At 41.0% G+C, this 22915-nt stretch overlaps 1 protein-coding gene across 3 annotated transcripts in view; it reads right to left on the reverse strand.

The window, feature by feature from the left end:
* Positions 1 to 22915, reverse strand: part of Prdm10 (PR/SET domain 10) — a 103372-nt gene that overhangs the window by 43500 nt on the left and 36957 nt on the right. For 2 of the 3 annotated variants that reach the window (XM_048458694.3, XM_048458695.3), the window contains exons 2-7: positions 22064 to 22262; positions 19536 to 19700; positions 16488 to 16547; positions 9639 to 9852; positions 7868 to 8109; positions 5723 to 5926 (exon numbers count right to left, since the gene is read on the reverse strand). In XM_048458694.3, coding sequence (XP_048314651.1) covers positions 5723 to 5926; positions 7868 to 8109; positions 9639 to 9852; positions 16488 to 16547; positions 19536 to 19700; positions 22064 to 22132 — 954 coding nt within the window. In that variant the 5' untranslated portion in view covers positions 22133 to 22262. The remainder of the gene's footprint in view (positions 1 to 5722; positions 5927 to 7867; positions 8110 to 9638; positions 9853 to 16487; positions 16548 to 19535; positions 19701 to 22063; positions 22263 to 22915) is intronic. The other variant, XM_048458696.3, reaches the window with a different exon arrangement.

Below are 22915 nucleotides of genomic sequence, written 5' to 3' on the forward strand. Positions count from 1 at the left end.
CATACCCATTTTCAAATAACTCCATGTTAACAACTCCTAAATATCTCTAATTTTTTTATTTTTTATTTATTTATTTTTTATTCCCCCCCCCCAGAGCCTCATGTTCCCTGCCCCCAGGCTGGCCTCACACTCAATAAGTAGTTGAGAATGGCCTTGAATCTCTGATCCTCCTATTCCTAGATCCTGAGTGCTGGGATTATAGGCTTATATACCATATGCCGTTTATGTGGATTTGAAGATTGAACCCAGGAATTTGTGCATGCTTTGCAAAGAGTCTACTGCTGAGTCCCATCCCCAGCCTTTTTATATTTTTATTTTTAGACAGGATTTCACTATGTTGCTCAGACTGGCCTCCAACTTGTAATCCTGCTGCCTCAGCCTGCTGAGGAACTATGATTCCAAGTTTGTACTACCACACTTAGCTTCACCTCTAATACTTAGGCAAGAATGACTTTTGCTGTTTTGTTTCTGTAGTGCTGGGAATGCAATCCCTTGTATGCACTAGCAAAGTGTTCTACTGCTGCCAGCCTTCACCATCTCTGGTTTTAAATGTTGTACCTCCCAACAGGTACTTAGACTTAAAACCTAAGGTATCTTTTATTTCTTTTTTTTTAAATATTTATTTATTATGTATACAATATACTGTCTATGTGTATGCCTGCAGGCCAGAAGAGGGCACCTCATTACAGATGGTTGTGAGCCACCATGTGGTTGCTGGAAATTGAACTCAGGACCTTTGGAAGAGGAGGCAAAGCTCTTAACCTCTGAGCCATCTCTCCAGCCCCTCTTTTATTTCTCCATTTGCTTCAGTATCTTTATTAAGGACTGTCCTCAGATGTGACACACTATCTATGCAGTGTTTCAGCTACTAGGTTCATGCCAATATCATCTCTTGCCTAGATTACCACCTGACCTTCTAACTACCTTCCCTTCTTCCTTGCAGTTCCCATTTCTGAAATAGTGATCTTTCTTTTTCTTCTTCTTCCTCCTCTTCTTCTTTCTTCTGTTCTATTTTGTCTGCATATCACATGTGTGCTTTGTCTGAAAAGACTATCAAAGACCCTGGAACTGGAGTTACAGATAGTTGTGAACCATCATGTGGTTGCTGGAAATTGAGCCTGGGCCTTCTATAAGAACAGCATGTACTCTTAACCCCTGAGTCATCTTTCCAGTACCACGATGCTCTTCTTAAAAATACAATTGGATTTTGTTGTATGGGTTTCCATTTGACTTCTTGCTTTATGATAAACCTGAAAAGCATAATAATGATCTCCAAAGAACACTGTAATCTCCTTGCTACATTGCTACACACCAGCCCTTGTCACTACCTACTGGCAGACCAAGAGGTCCTACCCAAACAAACCCAGTGCTTGAAAGCCTGGAGCTGTCCTGACTCCAGGAATGCAGTGTTGGTCCCTCCTGTTCCGCCATCCTCAGTCTTCATCTCCTAGCCAGTCTTCCAATCCAGCAAATCCAAATTGGTCCTTGCCCTGTTACTTGCTCTCTTTGCACCATAACACTTACTCTATTTAATACTGTTTGTTTTACACCTTTCTGTTTACCTCTCCCTCTAGATATAAGTCTGATAAGCACAGAGAAAGCCTGCTTTTTTAAATGTAGGAAACACACAATATGTATTAACGGCTAAATGAGTTAATTGTGCATAATTTTATGTGCATTAAATATATGAGGGTATTTATATAAGGAGAACTTCTATAAAACAATATTTTGTACAATGTGTGTTTCACAATTAACTATGCCCCTCTCATTATAGTTTTATGAAGTCTGCCATTTTCCTATTACAAGTCAGGCAGTGGTGGTGCACACCTTCAATCTCAGCACTTGGGAGGCAGAGGCAGGCAGATCTCTGAGTTTGAGGCCAGCCTAGTCTACAGAGTGAGTGCCAGGACTAATGCAGAGAAACCCTGTCTGTGTGTGTGTGTTGGGGGGGAGGAGCCAAAAACAAAACAAAACAAAAAAGATCACCTGGGCACTTTGCTATTGTTAGAAGAGGAATCAGAAAGTATCTCACATCCTGGCACCCAACAGCCTTGATGCAACTAGTGCTAGGGACCTGCTTCCCATTTCTGCACAGGCCTAGCCTGATCCCTTAGGCTGTCCTCGCCTCCTCCTGGGCTCAGTGACTTGTACACAATTGCTAAGACATGCAAGCAAAGTCCCCAAAACTGTCATTTCCCCCAAGAACGGAGTCAGGAATAAAAACTTAAAAGCAACACAAGGTTGGTGAGCATCTGCTGGCTCTCACTAAGTTACCAAGCAGAATCGTCAGGAAGTTCCTGATGGTTTGATCAGAGACCTCATTAATTTCCATGCACAATTCAATTCAGGAGAAAGTCAAACAAATGGGAAAATGCAATGTCCAGCCTTGCAGACAGGACAGCAGTGTGTGGGCAAATATTCCGGAAGCAAGAGTGTGATACTTACTTTGAAAATATTTCAGGATGTCCAACACTGTGGGCTAGCCTGTAGTCCCAGCACTGGGAAGCCGTGACAAGAGAGCTAGGCAGGCTGAAGACAGGAGGGGCTACACAGTGAGTCCCAGTCCATCAGACAGATACAGTAAGACCCTGTCTTAAAAGAACAGTACTTGGGACTAAATGAGCCCAATTATTCATGCATTGGTGGGGCATAATCTTTAATTGAATTTTAATCAAATATAAAGTAGTTTCTTTTATAATGATGAAATAATCATTTTATTGATTTTATGAAGGAACTATAAGAGAAAAATTGACAACAATTTTCTTAATGGAGCATCTTAAAAGCTGTTAAGTCTTAGAGTCGGGAAATAAAGTATTATTGTGTTCTAATATATCTAGTTTTATCTGTTTTGTAACTGTTTCCTCAGATCAACTGAAGGATTTGTCTCACTTGGACAAGAATATTTTTGTACTGACTCACAAATACTCATATTCTACAAAGGAATCTAACTCTATAACCAAAGTCTGTTTTATTTGTTTATTTTAGTGTGTGTGTGTGTGTGTGTGTGTGTGTGTGTGTGTGTGTGTGTTCAAGTGCAGGGAGGGATATATGTGCAACAGAGGTCAGAAAATCCCTCAGGAGCTGGTTCTATATTGCCACCTTGTGGATCTAGGAACTGAACTCAGGTCACCAGGCCTGTGTCTAAGTGCCTCTCTCTACTAGTCTCTACTAGTCTCTACTAGTCCCTGGTTTTCGTTTGTTTGTTTGGTTGGTTGATTGGTTTTGGTTTTTTGAAACAGGGTTTCTCTGTGTAGCTCTGGCTGTCCTGAAACTCACTCTGAAACCCAGGCTGGCCTGGAACTCAGAGATCCACCTGTCTCTGCCTCCCATTGCTGGGATTAAAAACGTGTGTAACCACTGTCCAGCTTGATGTCTGTGTTTTAAAACCTTCATCTTCATTATACCTTACCCATTTATTTCTGCTAATTTAAAGTAACAAAGATAGTAACTCAAATTTTATCTTCTGTGATACTGAGGATTCTAACTTAGAATGTTACACACAGTAGGCAAACATTCTCCACCAAGCTATAGTTTGAGCCCTTTAAGCACTTTTCAAATTACTGTGATTTATTTTACCAGGTCTTTACTATTTGTTTCTTCCAAATAGGGTCTCTTCCTGCATTTCTCCGTATGCATCTAGTGAGGCTGAATGTGAAAAACACTCTTCCAATTTTTACATGTAAACATATAAACTGCATTACAAAAATCTCCATTCAATTGTTTCCTTGATTGGGATCCTTCTTTCTTTCCTTTTCTTTTCTTTCCTTTTCTTTTCTTTCTTTTTTCTTTGAGGCAGGGTCTCCCCATGTAGCCCTAGCTGGGCTATAACTAGCTATGCAGACCAGCCTAGCACTGAACTCTGCCTCCTAGTGCTGAGATTAAAAGCATCCACCACCACACCCAGCCTTGTTTTATTTTGTTGTAGTGCTAGGTATCAGATCCAGAGTATTGCTTATGCTAGGCAAGTACTCTACCACTGAGCCAGATCCACCGGCCTTGGTTATTTATTATACCTAACAATTCTAATTTGGTTCTGTCCATCATCACCCCTGTAGTTCTATTTGCTGTTTCCAAAGAGAAAACAGAACTCGGGATGCAGCTCAGTGGTTCTTTACCCATCACCTAGAGAAGAGGGGGAGAAGCATCTTTTCAGGCCTTTTTCTTTATTACAAATGTGTTAGAGGCTACACTTGGTAGTATGCACCTGTAATCCCAGAAGTTGGGAGATGGAAGGAAGAGACTAGAAATTCAAGGTTATTTCTTAGCTACATAGCAAGTTAGAGGCCAACCAGAGCTACATAAGGTCCTGTTTCTTAAAGGTGTGATTTCTAGTAGACTGGCCACAATCCAGTGGATGCCCATGCCCTAGCAGAAACGGAAATCAATGAGTTATTAACTGTTTTGTGGGGTAGGGAGATGCAGGCTGAGCTGAAAAGAGCTAATAGGAGGAAGCGGGAGTGGCTATGGCCGAAGTGCACTGTATGAATTATCAAAGAATTAATAAAAGTATTTTTAAAGACTCTAATGCAAATAAACAAAACTTCTATGTCAATTGAGCATAGTGGAATATGCCTATAATAACAGTACTAGAGAGACTAAGACTAGGAGAATCTTAGTTTAAGGCCAGCCTGAGTTGTGCAGGGAGACCCCACAGGCTGGGAGTGTAGATGAGGGGGTGACCGCTTGCCTGTCACGCACAAGTACACAAATTCAATCCCCATCAGTGGAAAAGAATAAAAAAAACCAATATTCATCTACATATAGAATCGTAGCACAATTTTTATTATGTCATTGAGTTCATAAATAAGTTCTAACAATTATTCCCCAAAATTATTTCTGAAATCAGAAACCAGCACATAAATTCTTTGAAAAAGTTAAGTTTTTATTTTATTTTTTTATTTTTCTTTTATTTATTTTTTAATTTATTTATGGTTTTTCAAGGCAGGTTTCTCTGTAGCTTTGGAGCCTGTCCTGGAACTAGTTCTTATAGACCAGACTGGCCTCGAACTCACAGAGATTCACCTGCCTCTGCCTCCTGAGTAATGAAATTAAAGGCGTGCACCACCACCGCCCAGCTGAAAAAGTTTTTAGATAAAGAAAAGGAATCTTAGACATACGTCTGAATTCCATTTTACAAAATCTCCCATTTCTCAATTCTTCCTTAGTACATACAATGGCACGCAACTTCAGTCACCCCACCACCACTACCAGTCTCCCCACCACAGTTATTCAATGCCTTGCTGTAGGCCCTTGAAGAACACAAAAGTAACCTATTTTCATACTGTTTCATTGACAGGATTATTGAAAGTATTCAGTGCACAGTACAGTTAGCCCTGCTGATTCAGGGTTCCGACAACAACAGAATGAAAATATATGAATAAAATCACTATCCATACTGAAGTGAAGATTTTGCTTGTCATTATCCCTATACATTAAATATAATGACTATTTACGCAGCATTTATTTAGCAGTAGATGTTATAAATAGTCTAGAAATTATCTGAGACATCTGGGAGGACAGTCATGGGCTCTGTACATATACTTTCATAAGAGGCTTGAACATCCACAGATTTTTTTGTAATTGTGGAGGAGAGGGATCCTGGAAGCAAAAAGGAAGGCTGAAGTCACCCAATAAAAAAGAATAACCAGGAAAGGATCCTTCTATAGAAAAGAGCCCTTATCACCACTCTGGCTAGCAGGCTGCTGAGGATCCAGTTCTGTACCTTCAGTTCCTGCTTGGGCTCCACGTTCTTTATTGTCGTATAATACACATGGTGGCCATATTGGTAAGCTACCAGGTTCTGTTCTAAGTGGTTCTGGGCTGGGCGCACAAACATCATCCAGTTACAAAGGGTCTCATCAGACAACTCAAACCACAGGTCTTCATGCAAATCCCTGTCTTTTCTGTCTCCTTTATCAAGAGAAACCTGTAACCAAAGAGAAGATATACTGAACTGGAGTCCTCTAGAAAAGCAATACACCTTCTTAACTGCTGAGCCATCCCTCTGGCCCTGATGAACTATGCTTTTCTTTTAAATATATTTTTAGTTTGTTTTACGTGTGTGCCTGAGTATTTGACACCACATGCATGTAGAAGCCCACAGAGGTCAGAAGGAGCACACACTCCCCTGGAACTGCAGCTATAGATGACTGGGAGCTACCATGTAGGTGCTGGGAATAAAACCCCGGTCCTCTAAAAGAGCAGCAAGTGCTGTTAACCACTGAGCAGTGTCCCTCCACTGCCATTTTCTGTGAACTATTCTTTACCACAAAGAATGCCACAGGTTAGACCCATTCCAAGACTGAAAGTGTCTTAGTGCAACCATTTCAGCACACACGGAGTACATATAGCCACAGGATTCTCTGTATCCTAGTTAAAGTCTTCCTTTGGGATATAGGGTCTGGAAATGTAGCCCAGGCTACCCTGGAATTCGCAATCCTCCTGCCTCAGTCTCTCAACTACTGGGATTATAAGTGTGTGCCACCACACCCAGCTCTAAAGTAGAAATTTTTTTCAGCTAGGCTCTCCTGTAGCCCAGGTTAGCCTCAAACTCACTGTGTAACCAAGTATGACCTTGAACTTCTGATCTTCCTGTCTCTGTATTTTGAATGTTGGGATTACAGGATAGACTGGACCACATAAGTACATCTCCAGCCCTCTACCATCATTTTGTTTAGAATAGAAAATACAGTTGGGCATGGTGGTATGTGCCTTTAATCCTAGCTCTTGGGAGGCAGAAGTAGGTAGAGCTCTAGTGAATTTGAGGCCAGTCTGGTCTACATAGGAAGTTCCAGGAAAGTCAGGGCTACGGAGAAAAACCCTGCCTCAAAACTGAATGAATGAATGAAATGAGAACATATACTAAGGGTTCTGTTAAGAGTTTAATTTTATGTCCCCCCACCCCAAGCCCTAAAAAAACTCATTCAGGAATCCTATAACCCTGATTCCTCAGACTATGACCACATTTATGTCAAGACCTTTAAAGAGGTGATTAAGTTAACATGGCTAGCACTGTCAGGAAAGTCTGTAATCCAATAAGAGGGAATACGAAGACAAACACAGGGTAGAACCTGTGAGGACACAAAGTGGCAGGCATTTGAAAGCCAAGGAGAGACACTGCAGAAACCAATCTTGCCAACATCTTGATCTTTGTCTGGCAGTCCTCAGAGCTTTGAGAAGTACATTTCCATTATTTAAGCTACCTAGCAGGTTTGTGCAGTGTGCACATGTGTGTACATGCATGTGTGAGCCAGAGGGTGATATTGGGTATCTTCCTCAACAGCTCTTCATTTTATTTTAAGGTAGTGGGTCCTGAGCTTGTTAATTCAATTCAGCTAACCTGTTCCAAGGATCCCGTCTCCACCTCCAGATTACTGGAATTACAGGTGGATCACCATACTTTCTAGGCTTTTTATTATTATTTACTGCATGTGTGTGAGTGTTTTGCCTGCATGTATGTCTGTGCACCACGTGAATGCCTGGTACCCAGAGAAGCCAGAAGAAGGCACTGGATCACCTAGGACTAGTATTCTAGATGTTCGGAGCCACCATATGGGTGGTGAGGATCTGAATTCTGGTCCTTGTGCTTGCATGGCCAGTGCTTTGTTCCCACAAGCATCCTGTGATGTTTTAGGATGAAGGCCCAGCATACTACTTCTAGCTCCCAGGACTACTTGTCTCCAAATGACAAGGCCTCAAGCAGCAGCCACTATCATCTCTAGGTTTATTGAGGGCAAAGAGCAAGCTTCCTAAGCAACTTAAAGCATGCCAAAAAAACTACTAGCAAATAGCTGGTTTGAAGTGGAAAGAGATGAGTGCCTCTTGGAAAGTCTTAGCAGAACAAGCGAAGTGGGAAAAAACTCATTACCTTGAGATGAATGTAGCAGTCTTTCAGCTCCGACCCCCTGACCAGAGGCCCCTCTACAGGGCCAAACTGGGTGCGCTTGGGAATCCGTCTTTTGGAGAACACTCCCCCAAGGAACCTGTCTATGTAGAGGACCAGAGGCAGACTTGCCCTTGCCCGAGTGAGCACAGGCCGGTTAGGGATCGGATGCAAGGGGCCATGCTTTGGGCACACAGAAGAATGTGCGTTGTTACACTCTTCACACCCTGCAAGAGAAAGATTGAAAAAGTCAAATGCCTCAAAACTTCTTGATTCAACGATAAAGGGATGACCTTAAAAAAAAAAATTCCCAAACCAATATTTTCAGGCCAAACTTCAGTTAACCCCCTACAAGGGTTTCGTCATCTCACGGTAAGGCAGTACTTTCAATAGCCCAGCAAGAATGCTGAGATTTCCTCCTAACATCATGCTAATCCCTTATACCTGCTAAAGGTAATATGCAAGTCATGACTTATCTCCCTGCTGGATAGTGGCTCAAACAGTAGACACAATTTACAAATCAATTATAAGAAGAAGAAAAAAAGAAAAGGTTACTAGTTAAATGTTGAGAAATCTGATGAGACAAAATTATTTTAACAAAGCTGTTGGGGAATCAACCCGAATCCACTTCCTCCCAGTGAGTTTGAGAATCTATAACAGTCTAAAGAAAACAGCGCTGTCCCCGTCAGGTTGCAAGGCCTGAGGATGCTACATTGAGCATTGCCAAAATGCCTCCTTTATTACTCAGACAGCACCATTAGTTTAGCCCTAGGGACACACATTCTCAGCACAGGCTGGAATTCTCCATTCGCCTCAAGCCAGGTAGGTATGCTCACTCCCTCTGCCAGAGGAGCTCAGAAGATATACTCAGGGCCACAAACCAGAGGAACCAGGCCAAACAGAGTTCATACTCATCACATCACACCCCCTGCAGCTATGTGATGACCTGGTTTAGATATCCACAATTTCTATAATTTTCAAGTAATGGAGACTAACTTTGTATTAATATTTGTAAGATAAAGTAGGTTTCAGTGCATTTGATTAAAGGGTTGCCTTGAAAATTTATAAATTCAAAGAAAAACAAAATGAAGTTCTTTGTTACACGGGGCTGTATACTGGCCCCACACAGAAAGCATTACCAACACAGAGAACCTAGGAGGCAAGTGCAAAGCCACAAACTCTAAAGGCCTTAGTCACTCAAGTAAATGAGGTCAGTCTTTGCCACATGGGCACAAAAATCCACAGAAATAAACAATGAGCTGGTAGGTAAACACAGAGGCCTGAGCAGGCAGGGCAGAAGGACAGTTTAGGTGAGGCCAGCTACCCAGAGCTAGAGTCCAGATCTTCAAGGCACTCAAAGTTATGATATTGAGAAAGAGGCCAGCCTATAAAGGCTGTGGAGTGCATCTGCGTTCCAATGCCTGAGAACACGTAAGTATTCTAAAATGATTCCATGAAAGAAACAAGCAACACAGTGCAAAGACCCAACCGAGACTGACTCAGTGTAGCAATTTCAGAGCCCAGGTGTGGATGCCTGGTTGTCTACTCACTTGACCCTACCTAGACAGGCACCTAACCACCTCTGGGTTTCAGATTCTTTATCGGTAAAGGGAAAAAAACAGAAACAATGGTTATGACTTCCTTCCAGGCTGCTGGGAAGACAGAGATACCGAGCTGGTATATGGGATGGACAATTGCTGTGCACATATTTACACTCACACACATCTTCCTGGGAGAGTCCAGGGCCTGCACTTACACAAATCATGGGGGTCAAAAGGCCGGGGTGGGTCAGGCTGCCAATCATCCACATCAGTGTCTTCAGCATCCTCTTCCTCTTCTTCCTCTGAATCCTCATCCTCATCCTCTTCCTCATCCTCTTCCTCTTTTGCATCTAGTCTAGCAATTGGGTTCTGCAGAGTTGCCAGAGGGTCAGGGTCGGAACCGTCCACACTCTCAATGGAAGGCAGCACCTGGTTACATACAGGTAATGAGGCTTGGACATAAGCTTAAGGGACAAAGCAAGCAGGTACCTCTTTTAAGTCAATTGGGACCCACATGCATGCACAACAAACACATGCTTGGCAGGATCTATTTTTCACACTAATTTCTTGCAAGAAAAGTTTCTGAAGAAAATGGCTTCTGTCCATAGGTTGCAAAGGAAAGTGTACCCACCTTTCAGATGTCTAATGCCCTTATCATTTAAGCTCCATCCTCCCTCCTCCCTTCTGTCCCATGTCTGGGCAGATTGAGAAGCCTTGGTCTCTCTTTGACACACAGGTTCAATCTAGTTTAAATCTGAATCTAACAGGTTCAAATCTAGTTCCTCTCCTTGCTTGTATAAGACAATTCACATTGGCTTAATAGACCTCTTCTACCCTCCCTCCAGAGCCGTTAAGTGCACACACAGCATTTTTCCATTGCCTCCTTCAGAGGATATATGTGGGAATTTCAGTCCTTATATATGAATTAAATATGGGGCAAGAGTCCCTCATTCCTTTTAGAGGTGACTACCATGCAGGAAAGGGAATACATGGCTTTTTCAATTACTTCGCTTTTCTAGAAACTTATATGTTTGTGTGATGTACACATATATATGTGCATGAGTGGGTACACTTACCTATGCATGAGTATGTGGGGGTTAGATATAAACATTGAGATGTTGCTTTGGTTTGGTTTGGTTTGGTTTTTTGAGACAGGATTTCACTGTGTAAGCACCCTGGCTGTCCTATAATTAGTTCTATAGCCCAAGCTGGTTTTGACCTCACAGAGATCCACCCGCCTCTGCCTCTCAAGTTCTGAGATTAATGGCATGTACTATCACTTCCTGGAAAGATTTTTTTTAAATCACTCTCCATCTTTTTTAAAATTATAAATATATACATGAATCAGGTGCCCACAAAGGCCAGAGATGCTGTATCTCCCTGGAACTAGAGCTATGGGTGGTTATGAATCACCTGATGTGGGTGCTAGGATTTGAACTCGGATCCTCTGTAGTATATGTTCTTAGACACTGAGCCAAGTCATCAATATCCCACTTAATTTTTGAGGCAGGGTCTATTATAGAACCTGGAGCTCATTAATTCAGCTAGACTGGCTGACCAACAAGCCCCTGATACATATCTACTTGTCTCTGATGCTGGGGTTACAAGCACACACCACCACAACCATTTGTATGTGGGTTCTAAAGCCCAAACTGAGCTTTCGTGCTTATACAACAAGAATTTTTCCCACTGAGCTCCCCAGTCATGCTTGTTATTTTTTCAGAGACAAAATTACTATGTTGCCCAGGCAAGCTCTCCAAACTTCTAGAGTCAAGTGATCCTCCTGTCTCCTAAGTAGCTGGGACTAGTTCATTTTACCTTAGTGTTTTGTTTTGTCTTGTCTTCAGCGCTAGGAAGGGAACCCAGATCTTTCTACATACTAGGCAAATGTTCTACCACTAAGCTACATCCTCACTTCACTTTTAAAACTAAATATAGGGTATTACAAGTCAGTACAATTTCATAGCTGATAGCTCTCCTTTGAAACACTTGGAGAGGCTTAAGTGTTTTGGAAAGAATGAAAGAGGTAAGTGTTTTCTTGTACTCGAGTTAGTGTTGCAAGGAAGCAAACATTTAGGTGACATACAGGATTTAAAGTTGCTCAACAAATATGCAGAAAACAAATGGCACCCTACAAAATGAGTGCTAAAGTTTTATAAACTACCTGGTCATGTTCAACCCATGTCCTTCTTAGTCACTGCACCATTTAAATGTTCCCTCTCCTTTGTTCTTTATCTTCCCATATGCAGCTTTCCTCCGCTAGGATGCTATTCCCTTGCCTGCCTTCTAATGCAACCATGTTCCAGTTCCCAACAAGTCACATCTGGTGCCTTGACCCTCCTGTGCTTTGAAAATCAGCAGCAGTTGGAGACAGAGTCTAGTTCTCCAAGAACTATGGGCCTCATTTCCTCCCCAGGCAGTCAGAACATTTAGGAACAGCCTAATGACATCTCCCCATACACATCTTCTGTTGTCAGAACCCAGGCCTTTTCCCTCAGAACTCGATTTAAAAAAAAAAAAGAGTCTAATCTTTCCATGATACAAATATCCAAGGACTCAGAATTCCCAATTCATCCCATCACCTTTCATACAGTCAGACTTCAAGCTGACCGTCTTGCCTGTTTATTCCCTAGCGAGTTTACATGTCTTTTCTGTTGTTTTGCTGTTTTTTGAGACAGGGTTTCTCTGTGTTGTCCTGAAACTTGCTGTAGACCAGGCTGGCCTCAAACTCACAGAGATCTGCCTGCCACTGCTGGGTTTAAAGGCGTGCGCTGACACCACCACCCAACTGATGATTCTTGTTACCACCTCCCAAGTAGCTGGGATAACAGGTATGCAGTGGCCTACTTGTGTTTTAACCCAAGGTCAAGACTTTAACACAACATTCTATCTCTATACCTTGGTGACTTTCAGAAAGTTTTTTTTTTAAATGGGGGAGGGGAAGGAAATAAACACTCTGCACAGACACCTTCTGAAGGTAAGAAGAGGAGCGGGATTTCTGGCAGTGCAGACTCAGCCTCCTCAGCACAACCTGCAAGAAAGCAGCTCCCTTCTCCCCCAAGCAGTCTACTATAACTCCCTCCACTCTAGGCCACTTACACTTGGTGCTGGTATTAGGGATGCATGTCACCACACATTGAACCACAGCACACATAACCTCTGCTCCTTGTAAAGTCTTCGCTCTGTAGAGCCCACCAAAAAGATGCACTCAACAACTCAGAGTTACTCTAAAGTTACAGCAGTAAGTTTTTTCAATATATAAAGTTACGAGAATTCTGTTTCAGCAAGGTTGCCGGTGGCTTTGACACTGCTGAGAAAGCTGGCATGGAAACCTTTCCCTGTCCCCCATTTCTTCATTAGCTTTGAGGACTGGTGCTGAAGCAGGCATGACACAGAATACCTGAAGCACAACCACTATGGAAAAAGCAGGAGAGGCATCAAAGAGCATTTCTATTGTAAGAACTGTCTATTTGTAGATAGCACCGACCTGAACACACAGTGGGATGGTCTGCAAATTAGTTTATTTCAAGTTCACCTGGTATTTACTGAGCACTAGGTAAGCATCTGAGTTCCCAGAGACAAGGTATGTTATCAGCCCCTAAGCTGCAGACATGAAATTCAAGTTCTGCCACTACTTGGTTTCTCCACTGTGTCACAACAGCCCCTGAGGAATTTAGTCTATTCAAGGAAGGCAGCAGAGGAGATAAACACCACTACCTCACCCCTCCCTGAATGCTAGGCAACAAGTTAATGCATGCATGTTCCTGGTAATGGTCAGGCTGTGGGTAAGGGACTTGTGTGTGCCTGGTTTACACAGAATAAAGGAATTTAAAATGAAGCTGTTAGTCCTGTATATTTTACCACTGTACAATCAAACATAGGAAAAGGAAAAAGAATTTGCTAAACTTAATGTACACTTTCTTCCCACTTAATGACACCCTGTGATTAATTCCAAATGTACACAATGCATTTCAGGACGCAATTCATCTGAGAAGTACTGGACACAGTGAATATGATAGAATGCTTTGTGACTCCAGTACTGTACTGGACACAGTGAATATGATAGAATGCTTTGTGACTCCAGTACTGTACTGGACACAGTGAATATGATAGAATGCTTTGTGACTCCTACTGAGCCCAATTATTCAGGGAAGCATATTTTCTTCTCTCTGTGTGGGGAGTCACACATGCTCACTTTTGGGAATAAACAGGAGTGGGTGCTTCCATGTCTGCATATCACTGGTACCTCTCCTAAAGACAAAGGAATGAATACATAAGAAGGGTTTCAAACAGATCTTCCATCACTAAAGACAAAAAAGAAACCTTTCAGCTAAGGCAGGAATCAGGAAGGAAGGAAGGAAGGAAGGAAGGAAGGAAGGAAGGAAGAAAAAATAAGGAAGGAAGGAAAGACAGAGAAAGACAGAGATGGTGATGTAGCTCAGTGGTAGATTGTGTGTGTTCCACAGGTTCAAGGCCCTAAACTTGATCCCAGAATGAAGAAGAGGATGAAGAACAAACTCAAGCAAGGCTCTAAGTCAACAACTACAGTCACACTAACTTATAATACCAGGGTTCACAGAGCTATCTAAGCACAACTTTCCTTTCATACAAAACATCAAAGGATCAGATTGTTTCTGGAGATTGAGGAAGATGAAGGGCCCTTTGAGGTGTAAATGGAAACAAACCCACCAATTAAAACATGTCTCAATAGTAAAATAACAAAATATCATTTGCCGTATCAGATTGGCAAAATCTGAAAAGAATGTAAATATGACAGTAGTAGAGTGTTGAAAATGGGCATTTTCATGTAGTTGGCAGGAATATAAATTTCCTCAGTACAACAGAAGCAATTTACACAGAACTGTCACAATAGTTTTCTTAAACAAGGCATGGTGTCTCACATCTGTAATCCTAGACCATGAGAGGCTGAGGCAGGAAAAATAACATATTTAAGGCCAGCTTAGGCCACATGACTAAGACACTGTCTCAAACAAACACACTGTTTTCTTGTTTATAAGGACAAATCTCAAATGCATTAAACAGACCAATGCAACAAACTTCATATACGTGCCATTTAGACTCAAAACAACAACCAATCTCCCACACTCTTTACTTCTCACAATTATTGTGAAGCAAAACCTACATATTATATGTAGACTGTTATCTTTAAATAGTTCAGTGTGTGTATATGCATTTACATATAATAACCTTTATAGTTTAAATACTATCATTTCTAAACACTTAAATATTCTTTAGTATAATTAAAAATCCATTAGTACTACTATTTTTCCAATTGTCTGCCTCTCTTTTTACACTTAATTTTATCAAATCAGGATCCAAATGAAAAACATGTACAGCATTTACTTACTGAGACATCCAAGACTGTTAGTTCCCCTCCTCTTCTTTTCCCATGAAATTTATTTGTGGGAAAAGTCAGGGGTTATAGTGGGAGAATGCTTATACAAACTAAAACAAAACAAAACAGCAACGAAACTCAAACAGGTTATCTGGCTGGGATGTGGCTCCGCTAACACATGTGTGCACAGCATGCACAGAAGCCCTGGGTTTGATCCCCAGGACAAACATACTGAGTGTGATGGTGCATGCCTGCAATCCCAGCAGCACACAAGAAGTGCAGGTGAGAAGATCAGAAGTTCAAAATCATCTTGGGTTCCATAGTAAGTTCAAGCCTAGCAGCTTAGAATACATGAGACCATTTCAAAAACAAAAACAAAAACAAAAAAACAAAAAATAAAAATAAAAAGACCCCAGACCATTTCTCCTGGAGTCCATGGGCTAGATTTTACCAATAAGTCTTGCAGGCCTTTTGACTTGTTCAGTGTGTCTACCATGTATCCTGTCAGCTGCAGAACACTCTCCAGACTTGGTCATATTTAGGTTTGATTTTCTGGGATGAATACTTCACACAATATGACACAATAGAAAGTATACAGCACTAGGAAGCATATACTAAACAGTCATCTCTCTTTCGTCATAGGAAAGCCACTTGCTACCATCTGGTTTGTTCATCAAAACACTCCCCATCACAGTCTTTTTCAGGCTACTGTGACAGCAACCTTCTAGAACCATACTTCATCAGGGGATGAAAATGGCACTGTGTTTGCTGTCTGGAAAAGAAATTTCTCTTCCAAGTAACTCCAAGAGTGTCCATGGTGACAGACTTGCCAGCTTTCAGAAGGTATAATGTTGCATCAGTCTCTGTCTCTCTTTCCACGTCACTCCTGACTCAGAGACTAGCTATGTAGCTCAATCTGGCTTAGAACCTGAGACTTTCCAGCCTGCGACTCCCTGGCCTCTGCCTCCCAAGTGCTGGTATTACAGTGATACCAGATCCCCACCACCACCAAAAGACACTTTTTAAACTTATGTCATTCTTGCTGGGCGGCGGTGGGGCACACCTTTATTCCAGCAATCAGGAGGCAGAGGCAGGTGGATCTCTGTGAGAAAAAAAAAACTTATGTCATTCTTTTATTGGAAAATTGAACAAATATCCTGTTTGTTTGTCTGATACAAAGACTCACTATTTTGCCCAGGCTGGTCTCAACCAGGAGGACTCAGCCAATTGTCCTGTCTCATCTTCCCTGTAGTATAGGCTTACTGCTTAAAACTGCCTTAACCAAGGGCTGGAGAGATGGCTCAGTGCGTAAGAGCATTGCCTGCTCTTCCAAAGGTCCTGAGTTCAATTCCCAACAACCACATGGTGGTTCACAACCATCTGTAATGAGGTCTGGTGCCCTCTTCTGGCCTTCAGGCACACACACAGACAGAACATTGCATACATAATAAATAAATAAATGAATATTTAAAAAACAAAAACAAAAAAAAAACTTCCTTAACCAAACACTTCTTATTGGCAAGCTATTCCAATATACTGACAGCACTGTGTTATAGTATTATATTCTGTTTTGCTTTGTTTCCATTAAAGAAGTTAGATAGTGTACATTAAACAAAGACTCAGAGATGACATAAAGGTAGAAGGACACTGCAGGAACATGACAGCCACTATATTACTCCTAAATGGCACAAAGGGTTTTGTTTTTTACCTGTTGAGCTGTGGCATCTTGCTGGACGTAAGCTACCTGAGCTGGGTCTGTAAACAGAGTCTAAAGAAAAACAAAAAAATCTATCAGTAGATCTTTAGACTGTTCATCTACACAGGAAAATTATTCTTCTCAGTACCAACTCTTAGGAGAGTTATCTGGAGTCACAGTTCGTAATCTTTTATTAATGCAGGAGATAAAGACAGTGTTCTTGCACTTGCCTGGAGTCTTTACTTCAAAAGGCTCCAGAGATTGAATAAACAGCCATCCCAAAAGGCTAACATACTTCAATATTCTACTCTCAAGCAAAGCCTCTCTTGAGGCTGAATGTCACAGCTAATAAAAAGGCATGACATGAAAACATAAAAGACACGTCATGAAGAAAGTACACCATTCACAGTGAACCCTACTCACAGAGGAGATTTGTGAGTCAGTAAAAATGGATTGAGAGTTGGGAATTACACAGAGGCATATCAGGAACACAGGTTTATCAGTCTTTACAATATGAACACTTGTTTGTCATCAGAAAAGTACAAAGAACATAAATTGAATATATAGCCCACAGGTTCTTCAGGTTAGATTCTTTCCTTTTTTTATTTTTATTTTTATTTTATTTTATTTTTTTTTTTAGTTTTTCCAAACAGGGTTTCTCTGTGTAGCTCTGGTTGTCCTAGAACCCAGTCTGTACACCAGGCTGACCTCAAACTCACAGAGATCTACCTGTCTCTGCCTCCCAAGTACTGAGATTAAAGGTATGTGCCACCACTATCTGGCCATAGTTTCTTTCTCTCTTTTTTTTTTTTTTTGATAAAGCCAGCAGGTATAACAATGATAATAAAGAAACTTAATCATTATAAACACATAACAATTAGATAGGGAAAATGTCCATACTGTTACAGCTAAGATATGGTTAGTATCTGCAATCCAGAAAAATAGTCTCGCTGCTAAATCTTTTGAAAGACTTTAATTTGTCCAAGACTTTGGTAAACCTATGGGACTAAAATATAGAATGGGCCACACAGAGAAACCCTGTATAGAAAAATACAAAAAAGAAGGAAGGAAGGAAGGAAGGAAGGAAGGAAGGAAGGAAGGAAGGAAGGAAGGAAGGAAGGAAGGAAGGAAAAGAAAAAACTGGTTAAATCTGAATTCCAGAGGAACATGAAGAAAAGCTGTAGGAAGTTGAAATTTCTTCACTTTGACATTTAAAATATTATCAAAATTCAAACATTTAATAACATTACAATAAACTAGCAGTTAAGTATAGACCATCTTTTACATACACTCTTTGGTTGTACTTTATTTTGTTGTTGGTGATGGTTGTTATTTTTGTTTTGTTTTCTGAGACAGGGTTTCTCTGTGTAGCCAGTTTTTATTTTAGGTATAACAGCCCTATCTGTCCTAGAGCTCGCTCTGCAGACCAGACGACCTCAAACTGACAAGAGATCTGCCTGCCTCTGCCTCCCAAGGTGTGCACCACCACCACCACCAGGCTTAATTGTACTTTTTTCTTTTAAAGATTTATTTATTTATTCATTATGTATATAGCATTCTGCCTGCAAGCATGCCTGCAGGACAGAAAAGGACACCAAATCTCATTACAGATGGTTGTGAGCTACCATGTGTTGCTGGGAATTGAACTCAGGACCTTTGGAAGGGCAAGCAGAGCTCTTAACCACTGAGCCATCTCTCCAGCCCCGGCTTGGTTGCATTTTAAGAAAGTCAGAGAAATAACATTAAGCCTAAGCACTCCAAAAAGACCATGTGAGCATTTGGCAAGTTCATTTCTATATAGACTAAAAATGTATTCACGAAGGGAATCTTATTTTTTCTTAGAAGTCATATGAGCCTCTTGACGAAATATTACACAAGGACAATTTTATAACAAGTATCCTACTATGAAAATATGCATTAAAAAAATGAAACCAGGGGGCTGGAGAGATGGCTCAGTGGTTAAGAGCATTGTCTGCTCTTCCAAAGGTCCTGAGTTCAATTCCCGGCAACTACATGGTGGCTCACAACCATCTGTAATGAGGTCTGGTGCCCTCTTCTGGTCTGCAGACAGAATATTGTATACATAATAAGTAAATAAATATTTTAAAAAAAAAATGAAGCCAGGCAGAGTGGCAGGTGCTTTTAATCCGAGAACTTGGGAGGCGGGGGCAAGTGTCTTTCTGTGGAGCTAAGTGGACCTCTGTGAGTTCGAGGCCAGCATGAACAACATAAGAGTGAGTTCCAGGACAGCCAAGGCTATGTAGAAAAACCCTGACTCAAAAATAAATAAATAAATAATACCATTTAGTGGCTGACACTACAGACCACTGGTAGAGCATACACTTAGTATGATAAAGGTCTGGGTAAAACACAAAATAAAGAAATAATAGTAGTACATTATATTGCAAACTTTCTATATCCTCAGCCTTCATTAGTATGTGTGAGTATGGGAGTGAGGGTTGTGCATATGCGCTGTAAGTAATACATATGTATGTATGTAACACATAAATACTTTGTACATTGTTAAATGTCAACAATATTTGTGGAATATCTGTGTCACTCTTTTAGAAACTCCAAGTCAATAACAAAAACAAAAGCTATATTGTAAAGCTTTTGTGAGAATTTTGGTTTCTGCTACAGTTCTATATATCAGTAAGTTACTGGCAAACAATAGTATAAGCTGATAGAATCCTTTGCTTACACATTTAACTGAAAGCATCTGTATGCTTTCATTGAGCCAACTTGATTTAGCCAAACACTGTGCAGTACACAGAACAGAATGCTTAGTCTGGGTACTCAGGAAAGGTAACACATTGATAATCGCCTCACTGCACTGCAGGGAAAGCCTGACATAAGACTGGGGCTCTAACTCATTTGGCACTCAATTTAAATAAATGTACCACTGTGTTCATTGCTAAGTTAGTTATATGCTCCTTGATCGCACAAATCTTATCTGAACATTTACTGAATCAAAACATCTAGGATAACAACTGAACCATAGCAATCATAAGTAATTAGTGTATTAATCCAGATACAAGTCAAAAACAATCCTTCACATGCCTGTGCAGCTTCCACCGGGTGGATGTACACCAGTGTGTGCTCTGGACCATCCACTGATGTGTAGGAGGCACCATCTGCTGTGTACACCACCTGCTGGGGTGGACGAACTTGGTCATCAGTGTATACAATCTGAGCCACAGTTCCAGCATCCGGAACAAAGTGCACCTGGGGGGAAAAGCAGGCATGTATGTAGCATCTATCATCATAAAACAAAACCAAACTCACAAAGGCATATGGCCAACCAAGAACAACTGAGCTGAAATATCCCTTAATGTAAGAAGGAAGACTGATATACCTTCATCCATGATGAACTGGAGACCTGAAGTCAGAATGCATGGACCTTGTCAGTAATTTACTGCTTAACATTAGAGAGCTAACTTGAATTCTTTGCCTTAAAAACCCAATGCAAATAGATAATTTCTAGCGACTCATGAGGGGGCAGTTAATTGATCCTGGAAAAGCAACTGCAGATTTCTGCATGACACCACTGACAAAACAAAACACACATTGCTCTGTGATGTAGGCCTAAAAGCAATTGCTTTCAACATATCATAAAAATTCTATCTTATAATGGGTAGTGCTTTCAGCAGACATATTAAAATAAGGTCACTTTTACTCCTACACGTTATTTCACATGTGAAGGACATACTGCCATGGAGGCATATCAGGAAATATCACTGAATCAATGGGTGTGATGCAACTCTCCCCTGCTAGCTAAGTAAAGAAGCTGAAAACTCTAATGAAGTACTGTTAAACGGTTCTGGTCAAGTAGTTCAGCTGTCCCCAGGGAGATAATTTTCTGTGTCTTAATACATAAAGAACTAAAAACAAAACTGAGTTGTATAAAATCCTCTCTGAGTGGTCAGCAGTAGAAGATTGACTCTGTGAGGTGCCAGCATGCCATGTGCCTAGTGCTTTTATGGAAAGTCTGCAGCAGATGAGCAAAGCACTCATCTGGGGGAGAGATGACTGATGTGCCAATGGTGCTGAGTGGGCATCCTTACTCCTTTCCTGACTTATCACTACGGCAGTTTTCTCCAGTGGGAAATAACAGATTTCACAGATGACACATAAACTAACTTAGTGCCCAGAAAGAATGCCAGAGGTCAAGTATAATTGAGCACCACAGGAATACACCGATTTCCTGCTGAGTGATTAGTCTGTCTTCTATATACATTCAATTTACGCCTGAAGACAAAGCACACACTTGGGGGAAATTAGGTTCACAGTGTATCTGCACGTCGGAAGGCAATCCTATGACTTCACATTTATAATCTTGCAATTTTCAGTATTCTTATTCATACCAAAGCTTTAAAATGGGGGACAGACATTTTCCTCAAAAAAGGAGAAAGTGAAGCCTTTCTACTTGGTTTTCCTCATGGAAAGTCTATAAATAAGAATTGGCAGAACTTGAGCAGAAATAACTGGAAAGAAGGGGTGCAGTGGTGTATACTGACCTCAGCTCCCTAACAGGCAGGAACCCTGGTCAACATAGAACTTTACAAAAAAACTTCCTTTTGTTTTACTCTTTTACTTTTCTTTTCTTTTCTTTTTTAAAGACAGGGTTTTACTATGTAACCCTGACTGGCTCAGGACTCACTAAGGAAACCAGACTGTCCTTAAACTCCCAGAGAACTGCCTCTACCTGCCCAGTTCCTCACCTTGTATCTTCCTTTCGGATAAACACAATCTATAAATTCATGAAAGTAGTCATCACCAGCTTCCATGAGAAAAGCAGTGTTCTCAGTTATTCTTCTGAATATATCTCTGGAATCACTTTTCTCTGAATTTTAGGTTTTTACCTTTAAATCTTATAACATAATCATTATTACTTATTACAGCATTGATTATATTGCCTAAATTAAGTAAATATTTGTACATTTAAATATTTCAAGGTTAACTTTCTGATTTTGATAATAGTACTAGGGTTATACAACTTAATGAAAATTTGGATCAAACCTTTATGTGTATCCTACTGTTTAAAAATGAGCTTATAGGCTAAGTATGCCTCCCACCATCACTTGGGAGGCAGAAGCAGGCAGATCTCTTTGGTTTGAGGCCAATTTAGACCATCTAGAGAGTTCCAGGACAGCAGACAAGACCCTGTCTTAAAAAGGAAGAAGAGCGCACTCACTTTATAAACACACCTTAGGCTTCCTTACTTGTGGAGAATTGAACCCTACACTGGTTAATACAAAAGGAGTCAGCAAAGGGCTGAGGTTTTAGGATCAATAGCAGATAAAGGAGGGTAGTTAAAGAGCTTCTACCAGCAAGGTGCAGAGGTGAGGCCTATGGTGGCGTAAGTCCATCTACCTCACAGAACATCTGTCAGTGAAGCAAAGTACTGACACTTTTCATCTTCTCAGGGCAAATTCTCACTTTGGCTCCCTCCCTCCCTCTTACTATAGAGACACAGGCATTTCTTCAGCTGTTGCTCATCCACACACACACACACACACACACACACACACACACACCCGCCGCTAAACACTGCTGCCAACAGTGAGCTGGAAGAGGCCATCCTTCACCTGTGCAGTGTTCTGGTCATGGTCTGCTGATGTCGGCCACACGTGGGAGCTTTCATCTTTGGAATCCATCTTCTTCTCCTTGTTGGACAGCTCAAAGTCTGAGCCACCTACAGCAGCAGCACAGGACAGAGGACACTCATCTGTCTTGTACGTCCTGTACACACATGTTCATGGAGGCAGGAGGATCTCTGCAGTGTGCCTGAGAAAAGACATGAAAGGTTTAAGTGGATGACTACATTTTAATAAATTAGTTTCAACAGACAGAGGGGAAAAAAAGTTTCATTAAAAGGCAACACACTTAGGCAAAAGGGTAAAAATAATATATTATTTATGGCAATAATATAATGTATTGCATGCCTACTATAGTTTGGATAATCATTAGATGTATGTATGTGTTTATACACGTGCACTATAGATAGAATGTAACTCTCATTAAAAATATTGAATAGTTCTTTTGAGAAAAAAGTTTTTCCATATATTAGCTGCCAGTAAATGACGGGCTTATGCTCCAGTCTGATTGCTGTGTAGCCCAAGACTTTTCATGGCAGATATGACCTCATATACCACTACCACTTCTACTCAAAATGAAGAGTCAAATAATAAAAATGGCAAAACAAGGGAGAAGCAGCTGATGAAAGAAACTGGACTGCCCAGGCCATAATTTGGTGAATGCAAATGCAAACCTTGTCTCCCATCCAGTCGGTACAGGACCGAACAGTGGGCAAGTCAGAGCTTTCCCCAACATCAACATGCAAAAATCCCTGCGATTTGAAACCTCTTCTACTTTCTAGGATAAGACTCCTTAAAAACTTATTTTTTAAAAGATTTACTTATGCTGGACAGTGGTGGCAC

Source organism: Myodes glareolus, chromosome 4 (genome assembly GCF_982192425.1).
Source record: "Myodes glareolus chromosome 4, mMyoGla1.1, whole genome shotgun sequence".
NCBI classification, from domain to species: domain Eukaryota; kingdom Metazoa; phylum Chordata; class Mammalia; order Rodentia; family Cricetidae; genus Myodes; species Myodes glareolus.